This window comes from Hyla sarda, chromosome 1 (assembly GCF_029499605.1).
Source record: "Hyla sarda isolate aHylSar1 chromosome 1, aHylSar1.hap1, whole genome shotgun sequence".
Lineage (NCBI taxonomy): Eukaryota > Metazoa > Chordata > Amphibia > Anura > Hylidae > Hyla > Hyla sarda.
This window is the reverse complement of record NC_079189.1, coordinates 251,910,094-251,924,085: the sequence shown is the minus strand read 5'-3', so window position 1 is coordinate 251,924,085 and position 13,992 is coordinate 251,910,094. Positions and strand designations below refer to the sequence as shown.

At 43.2% G+C, this 13,992-nt stretch overlaps 1 protein-coding gene across 7 annotated transcripts in view; it reads left to right on the top strand.

Annotated features, from left to right (window-relative positions):
* Nucleotides 1-13,992, top strand: part of ACSBG2 (acyl-CoA synthetase bubblegum family member 2) — a 207,103-nt gene that overhangs the window by 175,645 nt on the left and 17,466 nt on the right. For 6 of the 7 annotated variants that reach the window (XM_056570665.1, XM_056570659.1, XM_056570654.1 and 3 more), the window contains 2 exons: nucleotides 5,502-5,613; nucleotides 11,651-11,745. In XM_056570665.1, coding sequence (XP_056426640.1) covers nucleotides 5,525-5,613; nucleotides 11,651-11,745 — 184 coding nt within the window. In that variant the 5' untranslated portion in view covers nucleotides 5,502-5,524. Of the gene's footprint in view, nucleotides 1-4,941; nucleotides 5,095-5,501; nucleotides 5,614-11,650; nucleotides 11,746-13,992 lie in introns of all 7 variants that reach the window. The other variant, XM_056570647.1, reaches the window with a different exon arrangement.

Below are 13,992 nucleotides of genomic sequence, written 5' to 3'. Positions count from 1 at the left end.
GTAACTACTCACTGCACCCCTTATTAAATTCCGTGAGGGGTGTAGTTTCCAAAATGAGGTGGGGGTCCACTGTACTGGCATTTACAGAAGCCCCCGACTTCTATTCCAACCAAATTCTCTCTCCATAATCTCAATGACGCTCCTTCTCTTCTGAGCATTGTAGTTGTCCAGCAGAGCACTTGCTCATCCATCATGGGGTATTTTCAAACTCAGAAGGGATGGGGTTACAAATTTTCGGGACATTTTCTCCTATTACTCCTTGTAAAAAATGTCAAATTTGTTTGACTTTAACTAAGTCGTCAAACACCTGTCGGGTGTTAAGGCTCACTGTACCCCTTGTTACGTTCCCTGAGGGGTGTAGTTTCCAAAATGGTATGCCATGTGGGGGTTTTCTTGCTGTTCTGGCACCATAGGGTAGGGATCGACCGATTATCGGTTTGTCCGATAATCGCAATTTTGGACATTATCGGTATCTGCAATTACCATGCCGATTAAGCGCAGCACCGTCCCCAAAATTTTTGAATTTTTCACCAAGAAATGATGCAAGTATCGACAAAATGTTACCACTAACATAAAGTAGAATATGTGACGAAGAAAGTCTCTGAATCAGAATGAAAAGTAAAAGTATCCCAGAGTTGTTGTTTTTGTTTAAAGTGACAGTGGTCAGATTTGCAAAAAAAGGCCTGTGTCCTTAAGGTGAAAATGAGCTGCGTCCTTAAGGGGGTTAAGGACCTTACAGGGTCATGTGATGTACCCAGAGTTCACTGGGTTCAGGACTTACAGGTTTGCTGACCAAAATCTTCAAGTAAAGTTCTTCAGTTTATTCATAAAGTCTGCTGTGGACATTCCGTTATTTTCCCTACCGTTTCTGGGATGGTTGGCGGTTAGACCATTAACATTAAAGGGGTTCTCCACTGCCTTAACCTACTTGTGGCAGTTAGTTAGTACTGTGGCTATATGTTATTATGGCTTTTTTTCCGGTTGCTCACGGTACTGTATGTGGTGTTTTTCTTACCTTGATTCCAGACCCGGAAGCTTAAAGGGGTAGTCCAGTGGTGAAAAACTTATCCCCTATCCTAAGGATAGGGGATAAGTTTGAGATCGCGGGGGGTCCGACCGCTGGGGCCCCCTGCGATCTCTCTGTACGGGGCCCCGGCTCTCGGCCCAGATAGCGGGTGTCGACCTCCGCACGAAGCGGCGGCCGACACGCCCCCTCAATACATCTCTATGGCAGAGCCGGAGATTGCCGAAGGCAGCGCTTCGGCTCTGTCATAGAGTTGTATTGAGGGGGCGTGTCGGCCGCCGCCTCGTGCGGAGGTCGACACGCCCCCTCCCCGTGGGCGGTCGGGGATCCGTACAGGAGATCGCAGGGGGCCCCAGCGGTCGGACCACCCGCGATCTGCAACTTATCCCCTATCCTTAGGATAGGGGATAAGTTGCTAACCACTGAGTCACCACTGGACTACTCCTTTAAGAGACCTTTTTATCAGGGCTGGGGACAGCACAGAAGAATTATGGTTGTCAGCATGAACATCCAAAACTTTTGACATGTCTCTATAATAGATCAAAAGTGTGTGTTTAAATTTTTTTTTTTTTTTTTTACACTACTCACTATAATTTTAGGTGTGCAAAGTCAGTGTGACCTCTTGTCACTTGCTGATATCTTCTGTTCGTCCTATTTACCTTTTGTCTGAAAGTCACAATGTAAAGTCTGAACATATTTGTAACTGGTTTGTCCGCATGTTAAAGTTCAGAAGGGCAAAGTGTTGCATTGTAAAATGTTAGGTGGGTTGAGAACAGATGTGCCTAGACCTCTGCTGAATTGCCAAAAAGAAAGTGAGAGGTTTGCTTCAACTGACCATAGAATTTATTAAAATGTATAGCATGGAAGAAAATTTTGAGGATTTAAGGGTACTCCGGTGGAAAAAATATATATCCTCTTAAGGATGCGTATCCATACGCCCCCATTTTAAAGTCCTTAAGGACTGAGGGCGTATGGATACCGGGGTTACTGCAGGCACCCCGTGTAAACCCCTGGGGAGGTCCCAGTCCCAACCCCCCCCCCCATGTCGGCGATTGGCGCAAATCATCGGTCAATTCAGACCAACGATTTGCGGCTTTTTCAGGGTCAATCGGGTCTCTGGTGACCCGGAAAAAGGGTGAATGGGGCTGTCCAAGACAGCCCCATTCACCCTTACCCAGCAGGAGTGAGGTGGCATAGGTGCCGCCTCACGAACACGTGATTGATCTGTCGGAATGACCGATCAATCACGACCCTGCTGGGCAGCGTTCGGGATGGCTGAGATGAGCGTCGGCGGAGGTCTCCTATCTTGCCCTGGTACGGCAGAGTCCCCAGACACGAGCAGCAGGATCGGCGGCAGCAGCGGTAGCGGTCCCAGCGGAAGGGTACGACAGGAGGTGAGGCCTGGTCACTTCCTTCTGTTTAGCAACAAATCGCAGCATGCACAGGCAAAGGGCATCCTGGGGGTTGTAGTTTTGCAACAGCTGGAGGCACTTTTTTTTCTTTAAAAAAGTGTGCAGCCAGCTGTTGCAAAACTACAACTCCCAGCATGCAGAGACTACCATAGGGCATGCTGGGAGTTGTAGCAGTGTGCCTCCAGCTGTTGCAAAACTACAACTCCAAGCATGCCCTTCGGCTGTCAATGCATGCTGATTGTTAGTAACACAGTAACAAACTGTGATTTGCAACCAATGTGCCTCCTTGTGTTGCATAACTACAACCATTGTATGGTATGTCAGTGCATGCTGGGAGTTCTAGTTTTGCAACAGCTGGAGGTTTCCTTACTCAAGAGAAATTGGGTTACAAATTTTTTTTTTGGGGGGGGGGGTTCTCCTTTTACCCCTTGTAAAATTTGAAAAACTGGGTTTACAAGAACATGCGAGTGTGTAAATTGAAGATTTTGAACTTTCTCCTTAACCCTTTAGGTGTTTCACAGGAATAGCAGCAAGGTAAACACAATTTCTGAATGTCATTTTGAATACTTTGAGGGGTGCAGTTTTTATAATGGGGTCATTTATGGGGTATTTCTAATATAAAGGCCCTTCAAATCCACTTCGAAACTGAACTGGTCCCTGAAAAATTCTGATTTTGAAAATTTTGTGTAAAATTGCTGCTGAACTTTGAAGCCCTCTGGTGTCTTCCAAAAGTAAAAACATGTCAACTTTATGATGAAAATATAAAGTAGACATATTGTATATGTGAATCAATATATAATTTCTTTGGAATATTCATTTCCTTATAAGCAGAGAGTTTCAAAGTTAGAAAAATGCTAAATTTTCAAAATGTTCATGACATTTGGGGATTTTTCACCAAGAAAGGATGCAAGGAACAACGAATATTTACCACTGTGTTAAAGTAGAATGTCATGAAAAAACAATCTGGGAATCAAAACAATCGGTAAAAGCATCCCAGAGTTATTAATGCCTTAAGTGACACTGGTCAGAATTGCAAAAAAGGCTCAGTCCTTAAGGTGAAAAAGGGCTCAGTCCTTAAGGGGTTAAAGTTAAACAGACTTGTAAATTCCTTCTATTTAAAAATCTTTCAGTGTCAGTAGGAGCAAATGCCCATAGCAAACCTCTCCTGCTCTGGACAGTTCCTAACATGGACAGAGGTTTCAGAAATAAAAGAAAATAACTTTCTCTGTAGTATACAGCAGCTAAGTACTGAAAGGATTAAGATTTTTAATACAAGTAATTTACTAATCTGTTTAACTTTCTGGCACCAGGAAAAAAAAATAATTTATCCACCGGAGTACCCCTTTTAAAAGAGTTTACCTCAAGATTAAATGGTCTGGGTGATCGGTAGTGATTTGTCTGCTGAGACTCCCAATCATGATATGCGAACAGAGGTCAAATGTTCTCTGACTGAATGAAGCAGTAGTGCACATGCTCGATTAGATATAGATATAGATATAGATATAGATAGAAAAAAAAAAAAAATTCTGTTTTAGAATTGCCTGATTACAGGGAAATTTTTGCCCGAACAGACAGATATTGCCCTGTTTAAGGGTACGTTCACACAGGCGGATTACCTGAGGACTTTCCACTGCAGAAAATCTGCAGCAGATTTTTCTACGATTGACTTCAATGGGTCAGCAGAAAATCCACAATAGAGGCAGATTTGCAGATTTTCCTTTTGGACCCATTGAAGTAAATAGTAGCAAAATCTTCTGAGTTTTCCACAGCAGATACGCAGCGGAAAATCTGCAAATAATCCACCTGTGTGAACATACCCATTAAGCCGGTAAACAAGTATACGCTCATTCAGTGAATAATAGGGTAATTTTTACCTGTCAAAATAATAGGTCATTTAATGATCACTGATCTAACAGATTGACTCTACCATCGGGTTGTGTAATAGAACCCTAACACACCTATAATGAAAATGGAGGGGGGTGCTAATTGACTTCTGCTGTGATCTTTGGGAGTCTCAGCATTCACATCACCCTAAACCTGTGGTTAGGGGATGCCTTTTAATCATAGGGTTACCTGTGTTAAAATTCAAAAAGCAAAACCTATCTCTTAATTCCTGTATTTTAGTACCAGTTTGTTTCATGCACCTGCCAGTGTTTCCCAACCAGGGTGCCTCAAGCTATTGCAAAACTACAACTCCCAGCATGCCCAGACAGCCAAAGGCTGTCCAGGCATGCTGGGAGTTGTAGTTTTGCAACAGCTGGAGGCACCCTGGTTGGGAAATATTGACCTGTGGTATTCTTTGGCTAGGCATCTGTATTTTGCTCTTTGACCGAAAGTAACCTCAGAGCTGTGTACTAGTAGAGGAAATGATCTGCACATCCTCAGGGAAGCTTATGTTGTGATGCAGCAGTGTCGTAGTGATGGGGGTGGGCTGTCGGCACATCCCTGACGTGCAGCCATACAAGCAGATGGTGTTGTGGGCTGATGGTTGTCTTCCAATTGCAGCGAGGCAGCAGGGTGATGTCACACCACTACTAGTCATTCTGATGGGAGGGGGAGGTTGGTTTTACCAGTCAATTCCAGTGGTGTGGAGTAAGGCGAATGCACCGTTAACCGGCACATGCTGCAGCAGGAAACATTTGACTGGCAAAATGTTATGTGAGTTTTGTGCTTTTGAAATTAATATAATCAAAGGGTTTATATTTCTGTAATCTTATAGTACATTTGTGTCATGTAATGTTAATTTCATTCATTATTTTAGTAGCATTATCTTGTAAAAGATTATTGTTGTATACAGAAATACATCAACATTCTTTGATTTTATTTTTATTTTTTAAACTGTTTTAATGTAATACTTTCATATATTCTCTAAATTAGCGATCATAATGCAGCCATTCATACATCCAGGAAATGGGTGTTGTCATCATTGGGGTAGTCCCCACTTGTTTCCTACAACAAACGAATATTTAAAACCCTTTCTATATAATCTACGGAACAGTTGAAACACTTAAGTGTATGGTATTTATTCTATTTGCACTAGCCATTAGATTGTTTCTGTTTTTCAGTGACACTTCAGTGTGATTCGGACATGTCCACTATGGAAGTACATGTAAAGCCACATGCGACAGCAGACCAAGATGTGTGTTTGAATGATATATTTATAACTTCCCCACAAGAGTAAGTATTACATTTATTATAAATGAGTGATAGTTTTGTATGTAGTGTGGCTTGTCTTTTCTTGTAACAAGTACAGTGAAACCTCTTTGAGAAGACAACCCAAAATTCCCTTTAGAGGTAGGCAAGCTGATGCGCTGCTAATTTTCTGAAGTGGATCCAAGTGGAAAGAGAAATATCAAAGACTGTTATAATTCCCCTTTCTAACTTAATCCATTTCTGCCTTTTGCATATTTTCTGCTGCAGAAAATCAACAGTGTATCTGCAACGTGTTCCTAGCCATATACAGACCTAATGTTGTTATAAACAAAAGTATAAAATTAAGCATGTACTTTTAAACATCTCAGCATTTGCTACATTTAACAGTTTTGCGGCTCACTGGCCTCTTTGGAGAGCGAGTAAAATTTAAACAGTTTTCCACCTGCAAAATAGATGAAAGTAGAGCATGCCGAGTTAAGATAGCTTTTTAATACAGTCCAAAAAGTGGCTTTAGAGTTAGGGCGAGTTCCCACACAAGACAGACTGACTCCGTGTGGAATGCAGACTCCGTGCATGAAATTTTACACGGATTTCGCCTTCCATCAGACTCCCATTGACTTCAATGGGTTTTCCCTTTGCGGTCCAACATAAAACCGTATTCTGGTGGAAGAATGAACATGGCATACATGTACATCCTGAGTCCACTTCCATTCTATAACGCGGGGCTACAGCCGTGGCTAATAGCACGCGGTGCCGCACGCTATTAACCCTTTAGACACAGCGTTCAAAGTTGAATGCCGAATCTAAAGTGAAAGTAAAACCTTGCCGGTTAGCTCAGGGGGCTGTTCGGGATCGCCGCGGCAAAATCGCTGCATCCCGAACAGCTCTAGGACAGCACGAGGGTCCCTTACTTTGCCTCCTGTTGTCCGATCTCCGAATGACTGCTCAGTGCCTGAGATCCAGGCATGAGCAGTCAAGCGGCAGAATCATTGATCAATGGTTTCCTATGAGAAACCATTGATCAATGTAAAAGATCAGTGTGTGCAGTGTTATAGGTCCCTATGGGAGCTAGAACATTGCAACTAAAAAGTGGGGGGAAAAAAGTGAGTAAAGAGCATTTAACCCCTTCCCTAATAAGTTTGAATCAGCCCCCTTTTTCCCATAAAAAAAGTGTAAATAAAAATACATATGTGGTATCGCCGCGTGTGGAAATGTCCGTATTCTAAAAATATATCCTTAATTGAACCGCACGTCCACTGACGTACGCGCAAAAAAAAAATTCCAAATTCCAAAATTGCGTATTTTTGGTCGCTTTTTATTCATTTATTTTTTTTTTTTTCCATGATATAAAGTGATTAGAGATGAGCGAACTTACAGTAAATTCTATTTGTCACAAACTTCTCGGCTCAGCAGTTGATGACTTATCCAGCATAAATTAGTTCAGCTTTCAGGTGCTCCAGTGGGCTGGAAAAGGTGGATACAGTCCTAGGAAAGAGTCTCCTAGGACTGTATCCACCATTTCCAGCCCACGGGAGCACCTGAAAGCTGAACTAATTTATGCAGGAAAAGTAATCAACTGCTGAGCCGAGACGTTCGTGACGAATCGAATTTACTGTAAGTTCGCTCATGTCTAAAAGTGACCAATGAAAAAAAAATGGTACCGCTAAAAATTTCAATGACAGCGCAAAAAATGAGCCCTCATACCGCCCCATACACGGAAAAATGTAAGTTATAGGGGGTCAGATGACAATTTTAAACATATAAATTTTCCTGCATGTAGTTATGATTTTTTTTGTTTTTTTTTCAGAAGTAAGACCAAATCAAACCTACATAAGTAGGGTATCATTTTAACTCCTTAACGACGAAGGATTTAAATTTACGTCCTCCGCTGACTCCAGCGGGGTCACGCGGTGACCCCGCTTCATATCGGGTCTGTCCCGGCGGCCATCAATGGCCGGGACCCACGGCTAATACAGGACATCACCGATCGCGGGATGGCCGGTATTAACCCTTCAGACACGGCGATCAAAGCTGACCGCCGCGTCTGAAGCGAAAGTGAAACTATGCCGCCTGCTCAGCCCGGTGTCCTGTAAGCTGTTCGGGACGCCGCGATTTCACCGCGGCGGTCCCGAACAGCTTACAGGACACTGGGAGGGACCCTACCTGCCTCCTCGATGTCCGATCGGCGAATGACTGCTCCATGCCTGAGCTCCAGGCAGAAGCAGTCAAGCGCCGATAACACTGATCACAGACGTGTTAATACACGCCAGTGATCTGTGTAAAAGATCAGTGTATGTAATGTTATAGGCCCCTATGGGAGCTATAACATTGCAAAAAAAAGTTAAAATAGTGTTAATAAAGATCATTTAACCCCTTCCCTAATAAAAGTTGGAATCACCCCCCTTTTCCCATTGAAAAATAACAGTGTAAATAAAAATAAACATGTGGTATTGCCGCGTGCGTAAATGTCCGAACTATAAAAATATATCCTTAATTAAACCCCACGGTCAATGGCGTACACGTAAAAAAAAGTCCAAAAAAGCGTATTTTTGGTCCCTTTGTATTAATTTTAACAGTGATCAAAAAGTCCGATCAAAACAAAAATGGTACCGATAAAAACTTTAGATCACGGCGCAAATGAGCCCTCATACCGCCCTGTACGTGGAAAAATAAAGTTATAGGGGTCAGAAGAGGACATTTTTAAACGTATACATTTTCCTGCATGTAGTTATGATTTTTACAGAAGTACGACAAAATCAAACCTATATAAGTAGGGTACCATTTTAACTGTGTGAACCTACAGAATAAGTTGTCATTTTTACCAAAATATGCACTGCGTAGAAACGGAAGCCCCCAAATTTACTAAATGGCATTTTTTCTTAAATTTTGTCGCACAATGATTGATTTTTTTTTTCTGTTTCACCGTGGATTTTTGGGTAAAATGACTCACTGCAAAGTAGAATTAGTGACGCCAAAAATAAGCCATAATGTGGATTTTTAGGTGGAAAATTGAAAGGGTTATGATTTTTAAAAGGCAAGGAGGAAAAAACGAAAATGCAAAAACTGAAAAACCCTGTGTCCTTAAGGGGTTAATCGTATGGACCTACAGAATAAAGGTGTCATTTTTACCAAAAAATGTACTGTGTAGAAACGGAAGCCTCCCAAAAATTACCAAATGGCGTTTTTCTTCAATTTTGTGGCACAATTTATATATATTTTTTTTTCCACTTCGCTGTAGATTTTTGGGTAAAATGGCTGATGTCAATACAAAGTAGAATTAGTGGCGCAAAAAATAAGCCATCATATGGATTTTTAGGTGCAAAACTGAAAGTTATTAATTTTGTAAGGTAAGGAGGAAAAAACGAAAGTGGAAAAACCCTGAGGGGTTAATATACTGTTACTTATGTAATTTTAAGACTCTTTGCTATTTACTTGCTATTAAAATTCTCAATCTTTGTTTTTTATTTTCCAATTCAAAGAACGTTTATTAGATTTTCAACAGAAATACAATAAAACACATTGAGCAATCAATGCAGGGCAATAATGCAATAAATGCGACCTTGTAGGTCCAATTGAATTGTACGATGCTCAAACAGAATAAAAAATAAATATAGATATCTATAGATTATTATATTATTATTAATAATAATATTATTATTATATTATAATATTTACACACAGCAGGCGTAAAAGATCAATCTTTGTTTTTAAAGTGATACTCCACCCCTAGACATATTATCCACTATCCAAACGATAGGGGATAAGATGTCTGATCGGGAGAGTCCCGCCGCTGGGACCCCTGCTATCTCTGTTCAGCACCCAGCGTTTGTTTACAATGCTGGGTGTAGGTGGCGTGTTCTTGACATCACTGCCACACCCCTCGTGAAGTCACACCACGCGCCCTCAATGAGTCTGTGGGAGGGGGCGTGGTGGCCGTTATGCCATTTCCCATTGACTTGCATTGAGGGGCGTGATATCATATCCCCGCCACCCACTCCAAGCATTCGGAACAAAATGTTCCGAACGCTGAGGCAGCAGATTACCCCTTTAAAAAAAAAAAAGCCACTAGGTGGCTCTGTTCTGCTCCCTGCTGGAAGTCAGTGTGGTCTCCTCCTGGCCTGGCAGGAGACCAAACTCAGGAAGTGTGGGCGGGTCAAGGCAAGGCACAGCTCTCGCAGGCTTCAGTGACATCGTGCCTGCTGTGGAACACCCACTTTCTCCGGCTTGGAGCTCACATAATGGGCCTCATTTACTAAGCTGAAACTGGACAGTTTTTGTCGGGTTATTTTGTCGCGGAGTGCCTGCGACATGACATGTCTGACAGTGTGTGCCAGGAAAATGACAAACCTGACACTGCACTGTGAAAACCAGGAAAGGGGTGCGGTTTCACAACCCGACCAATTTACTATTGAATTCACAGAAAATCCTGTGGATAAATGGCTGGAAATTTCCACCTAGAAAAATCATCTGGTCCGAAAATGTTCCCGGCTTATAAATCTGTGATCCCCAAATAAGCTGGAATCCTGCAAGTCTGCAACAACGTTTCCCACTAGTAAAAACCCAACACTCTTAGTAAATGAGGCCCAACGTGTGCAAGGGGGAAGGCATTATAAAAAGCTTTTTAAGGCTCGGAAAATTTTTATAAGGGCAGGAGGGGTATTAGGAGTAGTTAGGCAATATAATCTGTTAGTTCAGAAAATATGGTTTTATGACCGGTACTATATTTTAAAGGGGTATTCCAGGAATTGTTCTTTAATAACTTTACAGCCACTGTAGCATAATCATAGTTCATAATGTAGTGTCTTTTCCTGTGTGTGTGAAGGTGGTCTCGCAAATTATGTGATTTTTGCGCCAATAGTTAATTTTAACAGCATACAAAATGTCAGGTCTCGGGTTTTCCCAGGTTGCAGTGCATTGAGATATGACCTCGCTAGTCAGGTGTGCAAACTGAGCCTGTCTGCTTCAATGGGTGGAGCGACCGCTGGGTGGGGGAGAGATCATTTTGCAACAGCTGTAGTCACCCTGATTAGAAAACACTGGGTCTTTTGAATGGAATGCAGCTCATTTGTGTTTCAATGGGTGAGGTGGCTGTGTGGGAGGGAGGAAAGTGACCTCACACTTACAAACAAGGAACTATGGGATGTTTAGTTTAAAAGAACAGCTTCAACAGGAAATACCCAGTTCACAAAAAGCCATAATCGTTATGGTAACTCACAACATAGCCATTTAGCCCCAAGACAAGCGCAGATCCTTCTTAAAGGGAACCAATCATCAGATTTTACCCTATATAATGCTTGGCAAAGCATTATATAGGGTAAAATTGTTGTCCTCACCATCCCCGGGGGACGCTCCTGCCCCCAGGGATGGTGAAGATATGAAGTCATAAACTAGCCGCCGCCGCCGTCGTAAGTGGTCACCTGGACGGGGAGCTCTTCTCATCTACTCCCGTTTTTCGGCCGGCCCCCTCCGCTTGATTGATGGGCCGCGTCATCGCTCTGCTTCGTCTGTTCAGTGAGCGGAACAATGACGCGGCCCATCAATCAAGCGGAGGGGGCGTCGCTCCCGGCCGAAGAACGGGAGTAGATGAGAAGAGCTCCCCGCCCAGGTGACTACTTGCGGCGGCGGTGACTAGTTTATAACTTCATATCTTCACCATCCCTGGGGGCAGGAGCATCCCCCGAGAATGGTGAAAATAAAGATTTTACCCTATATAACGCTTTGCCAAGCGTTATATAAAGTAAAATCTGATTGGTTCCCTTTTAAGCATGTGCATTACTGTCTGGCAGGTATGTACTATAATCACCTTTATGGTGAATAACCCCTTTTTAAGACAATGTGAATTGTGGTGCTAAATTCCGCACCATTTTAACATCATTTCTGCTCCATTGGCATTTAGCAGAAAGAGGAATACAGAGGGAAAATGTTCTTTTGTGTAAATGTACAGTTGAGCTTTCTGGCTTAAATAATATTCCCCTTTTTTGGCTTTTTTTCCTCAATAGATTATTCTCTTCCTGCAGTACAATATTTACTTGTTTTCTTTCCTTTATCTTCCCTATAACAGCAAAGAAGTATTGGTACAAGAGCAGTCAAAAATGAATGTACCTTCTGATCAACTTGGTGACAAAAAGGTTCAAGCGGATATCGCTCAGTGTGACGGTATGGATTTTTATTTTCTCCACCCTGTTAAGGATCAGGCCCTTTCAGAAAGTAGAGGCTGGGGGGGGGGGGGGTGGGGGGGGGGTTTGTTTAGCTTTTTATCTTACTGATAGCTGCTGCCTCCATTAATGGTATTAGTTAGCATCCCACCAAAACCGGGATGCCGACAAATACTGGTAACTGGAGCAGTGGACGCCATTCACTTCTTTTGCTGAACAGTCATCTTGTGAGTTTGGGATGTATCTGCTGTTTTAAGCAGACTGCAGCACTGGGGCTGTTGCACTTTTGAAATAGCACATACATTCCGATAAGGAGTTTTTAATAAAAAAAAGTGGGAGATTTATCAAAACCTGTGTAGGGGAAGAGTGGTGCAGTTGCCCATAGCAACCGATCTGATCGCTTCATTTTGCACAGTCCTCTTTTTAATAATGAAATAAGTGATCTGATTGGTTACTAAGCATCTGCACCTCTCTTCCTCTGCACAGGTTTTGATAAATCTCCCCCCTAAGTGACTCCATTCGGCCATAAAAGTGAATGGGGTCCGCTTACAGTATACATCAGCATCCTGTTTTCTTCAGGATGCTGATAGATACCATTATTGGAGGGACAGGAATCTTTTCTGGGGCCCTGTATAAATGAGGGCCTGCATAGCGAGCTCATGGCTGTGGCCGGGTAGCTCTGTGTGTTGGCTCGTAGTGGCGGATTTCTACAGCGGGAAATCCGCCATTACGAGCGTACAGTAAGAGCTACCTGGCTGTAGCCAGGAGCTTGCTCTGATATCCCTCTGTGACTGCCGTCGGTGCATGTGCAGTGTGTAATACACTGTGGATGGACCCTGCCCTGAGTGTGCACATTTTTATCCTATCAACCATGACAGCACCCCTGGAGAGGACCTCCCACGGTAGGACAGGAAACCTGGATATAAATTTGGACCTCCTTCCTCTCCACCATCAGTTCAGGTTTCCTGTCCTAAGGATAGGAGGCCTTGGAAATTTTGTCTGACCTCTTTCCTTGGACTGAGCTGCGGGGCCCCCGTTGCCGTGGGTTGTGAGGGGTTTCCCTGCCAGCGTAAGTCTCCTCGGGAGCTGTCGGCATGTCTGCTGTGGGGTCAGGCAGTGTCTGGCATGGGGTTCGACGGTGTTCTCTAGCGAGGGGGCACTGTAGAGTCTGCGGGTCGAGTGGCCAGCTCTCCCATCTCTGCGTGTCCTCCGTATGTGTGTGCGCCGGGCGTCTGTTGCATCTCCTGCATCCGAAGACCCTGCTGACCACAGCAGCCAGCTCCTGCACCAGTGCAGTTTCTACACTGCAGTAGATCCTGAAGTTGGTGCCGGAATTCCGGTTTTGTTCCTAACTGAAGACCTTCACAAGCATGCCTGAATCTGGAAAAGAAGGTGAGACCTTTCCATGTTTTCATTTTTATGATCTAATTGGGGTTATCATGTGCCTTGTTGTAAGCAGATAAAAGCTCAGCTGAGGACCCTAGGAAGCGTCATCTAAAACTCATAATATAGAATGTGCGCAATGTAGAGGTCCGCTAGATCCCTCATGTAAAAGAGCAATCTGTCAGTCTTGTGTAGATGCTCTAGTTGCCAGGAATCCTCCTCTTTAGCGCTGACCATCAAAAAAATGATTAAAGATTAACTTAACATTCTCTACAGGACTTGGGTCTTAGGAGAAGAACGGCCACATTCTTATCCTTTCTATGTGGAGGGGATTGGGAAAATGGGGCAGGAAGAAGTCTTATCTTCTGATGAAGAGAGATAATGCGGGTACTATATCTTGTATTACCCGCGAGGATACGGAGCAACTTATTAAGGCCATCCGTATTACCATGAATTTGGAAGAAAGTAAAGAGCCTTTGTCAGCTGAGGATGCGCTCTGAGGGTCTAGGTCCGAAGGACAGGCGCACTTTCAGCCCTTATTGATAAGGAATTGAGTCAGCCAGACAAGAATTCCTACCTAACTAAACACTTAAAAAGAAAATATCCCTTTGAGGAAGAAGTCACAAAAAATTGGGATAGAGCCCCCCCCCCCCCTAATTGATGCACCTGTGGCGAAGATTTCTTTAAAAAAAACAACAAAAAAATTGCCCTGCCCTTTGAAGATCTTGGCTCTCTGACCCTATGGATAGGAAAGCTGACTTATTTAATATTTAAAAAAATGAAAAATAAATGGCAAGTCGCAGAAGGTACTCTTAGAGCCTCAGTGAGTGTCCTGGTCCCTGAGGGTATGGTTAGCTCAACTAAA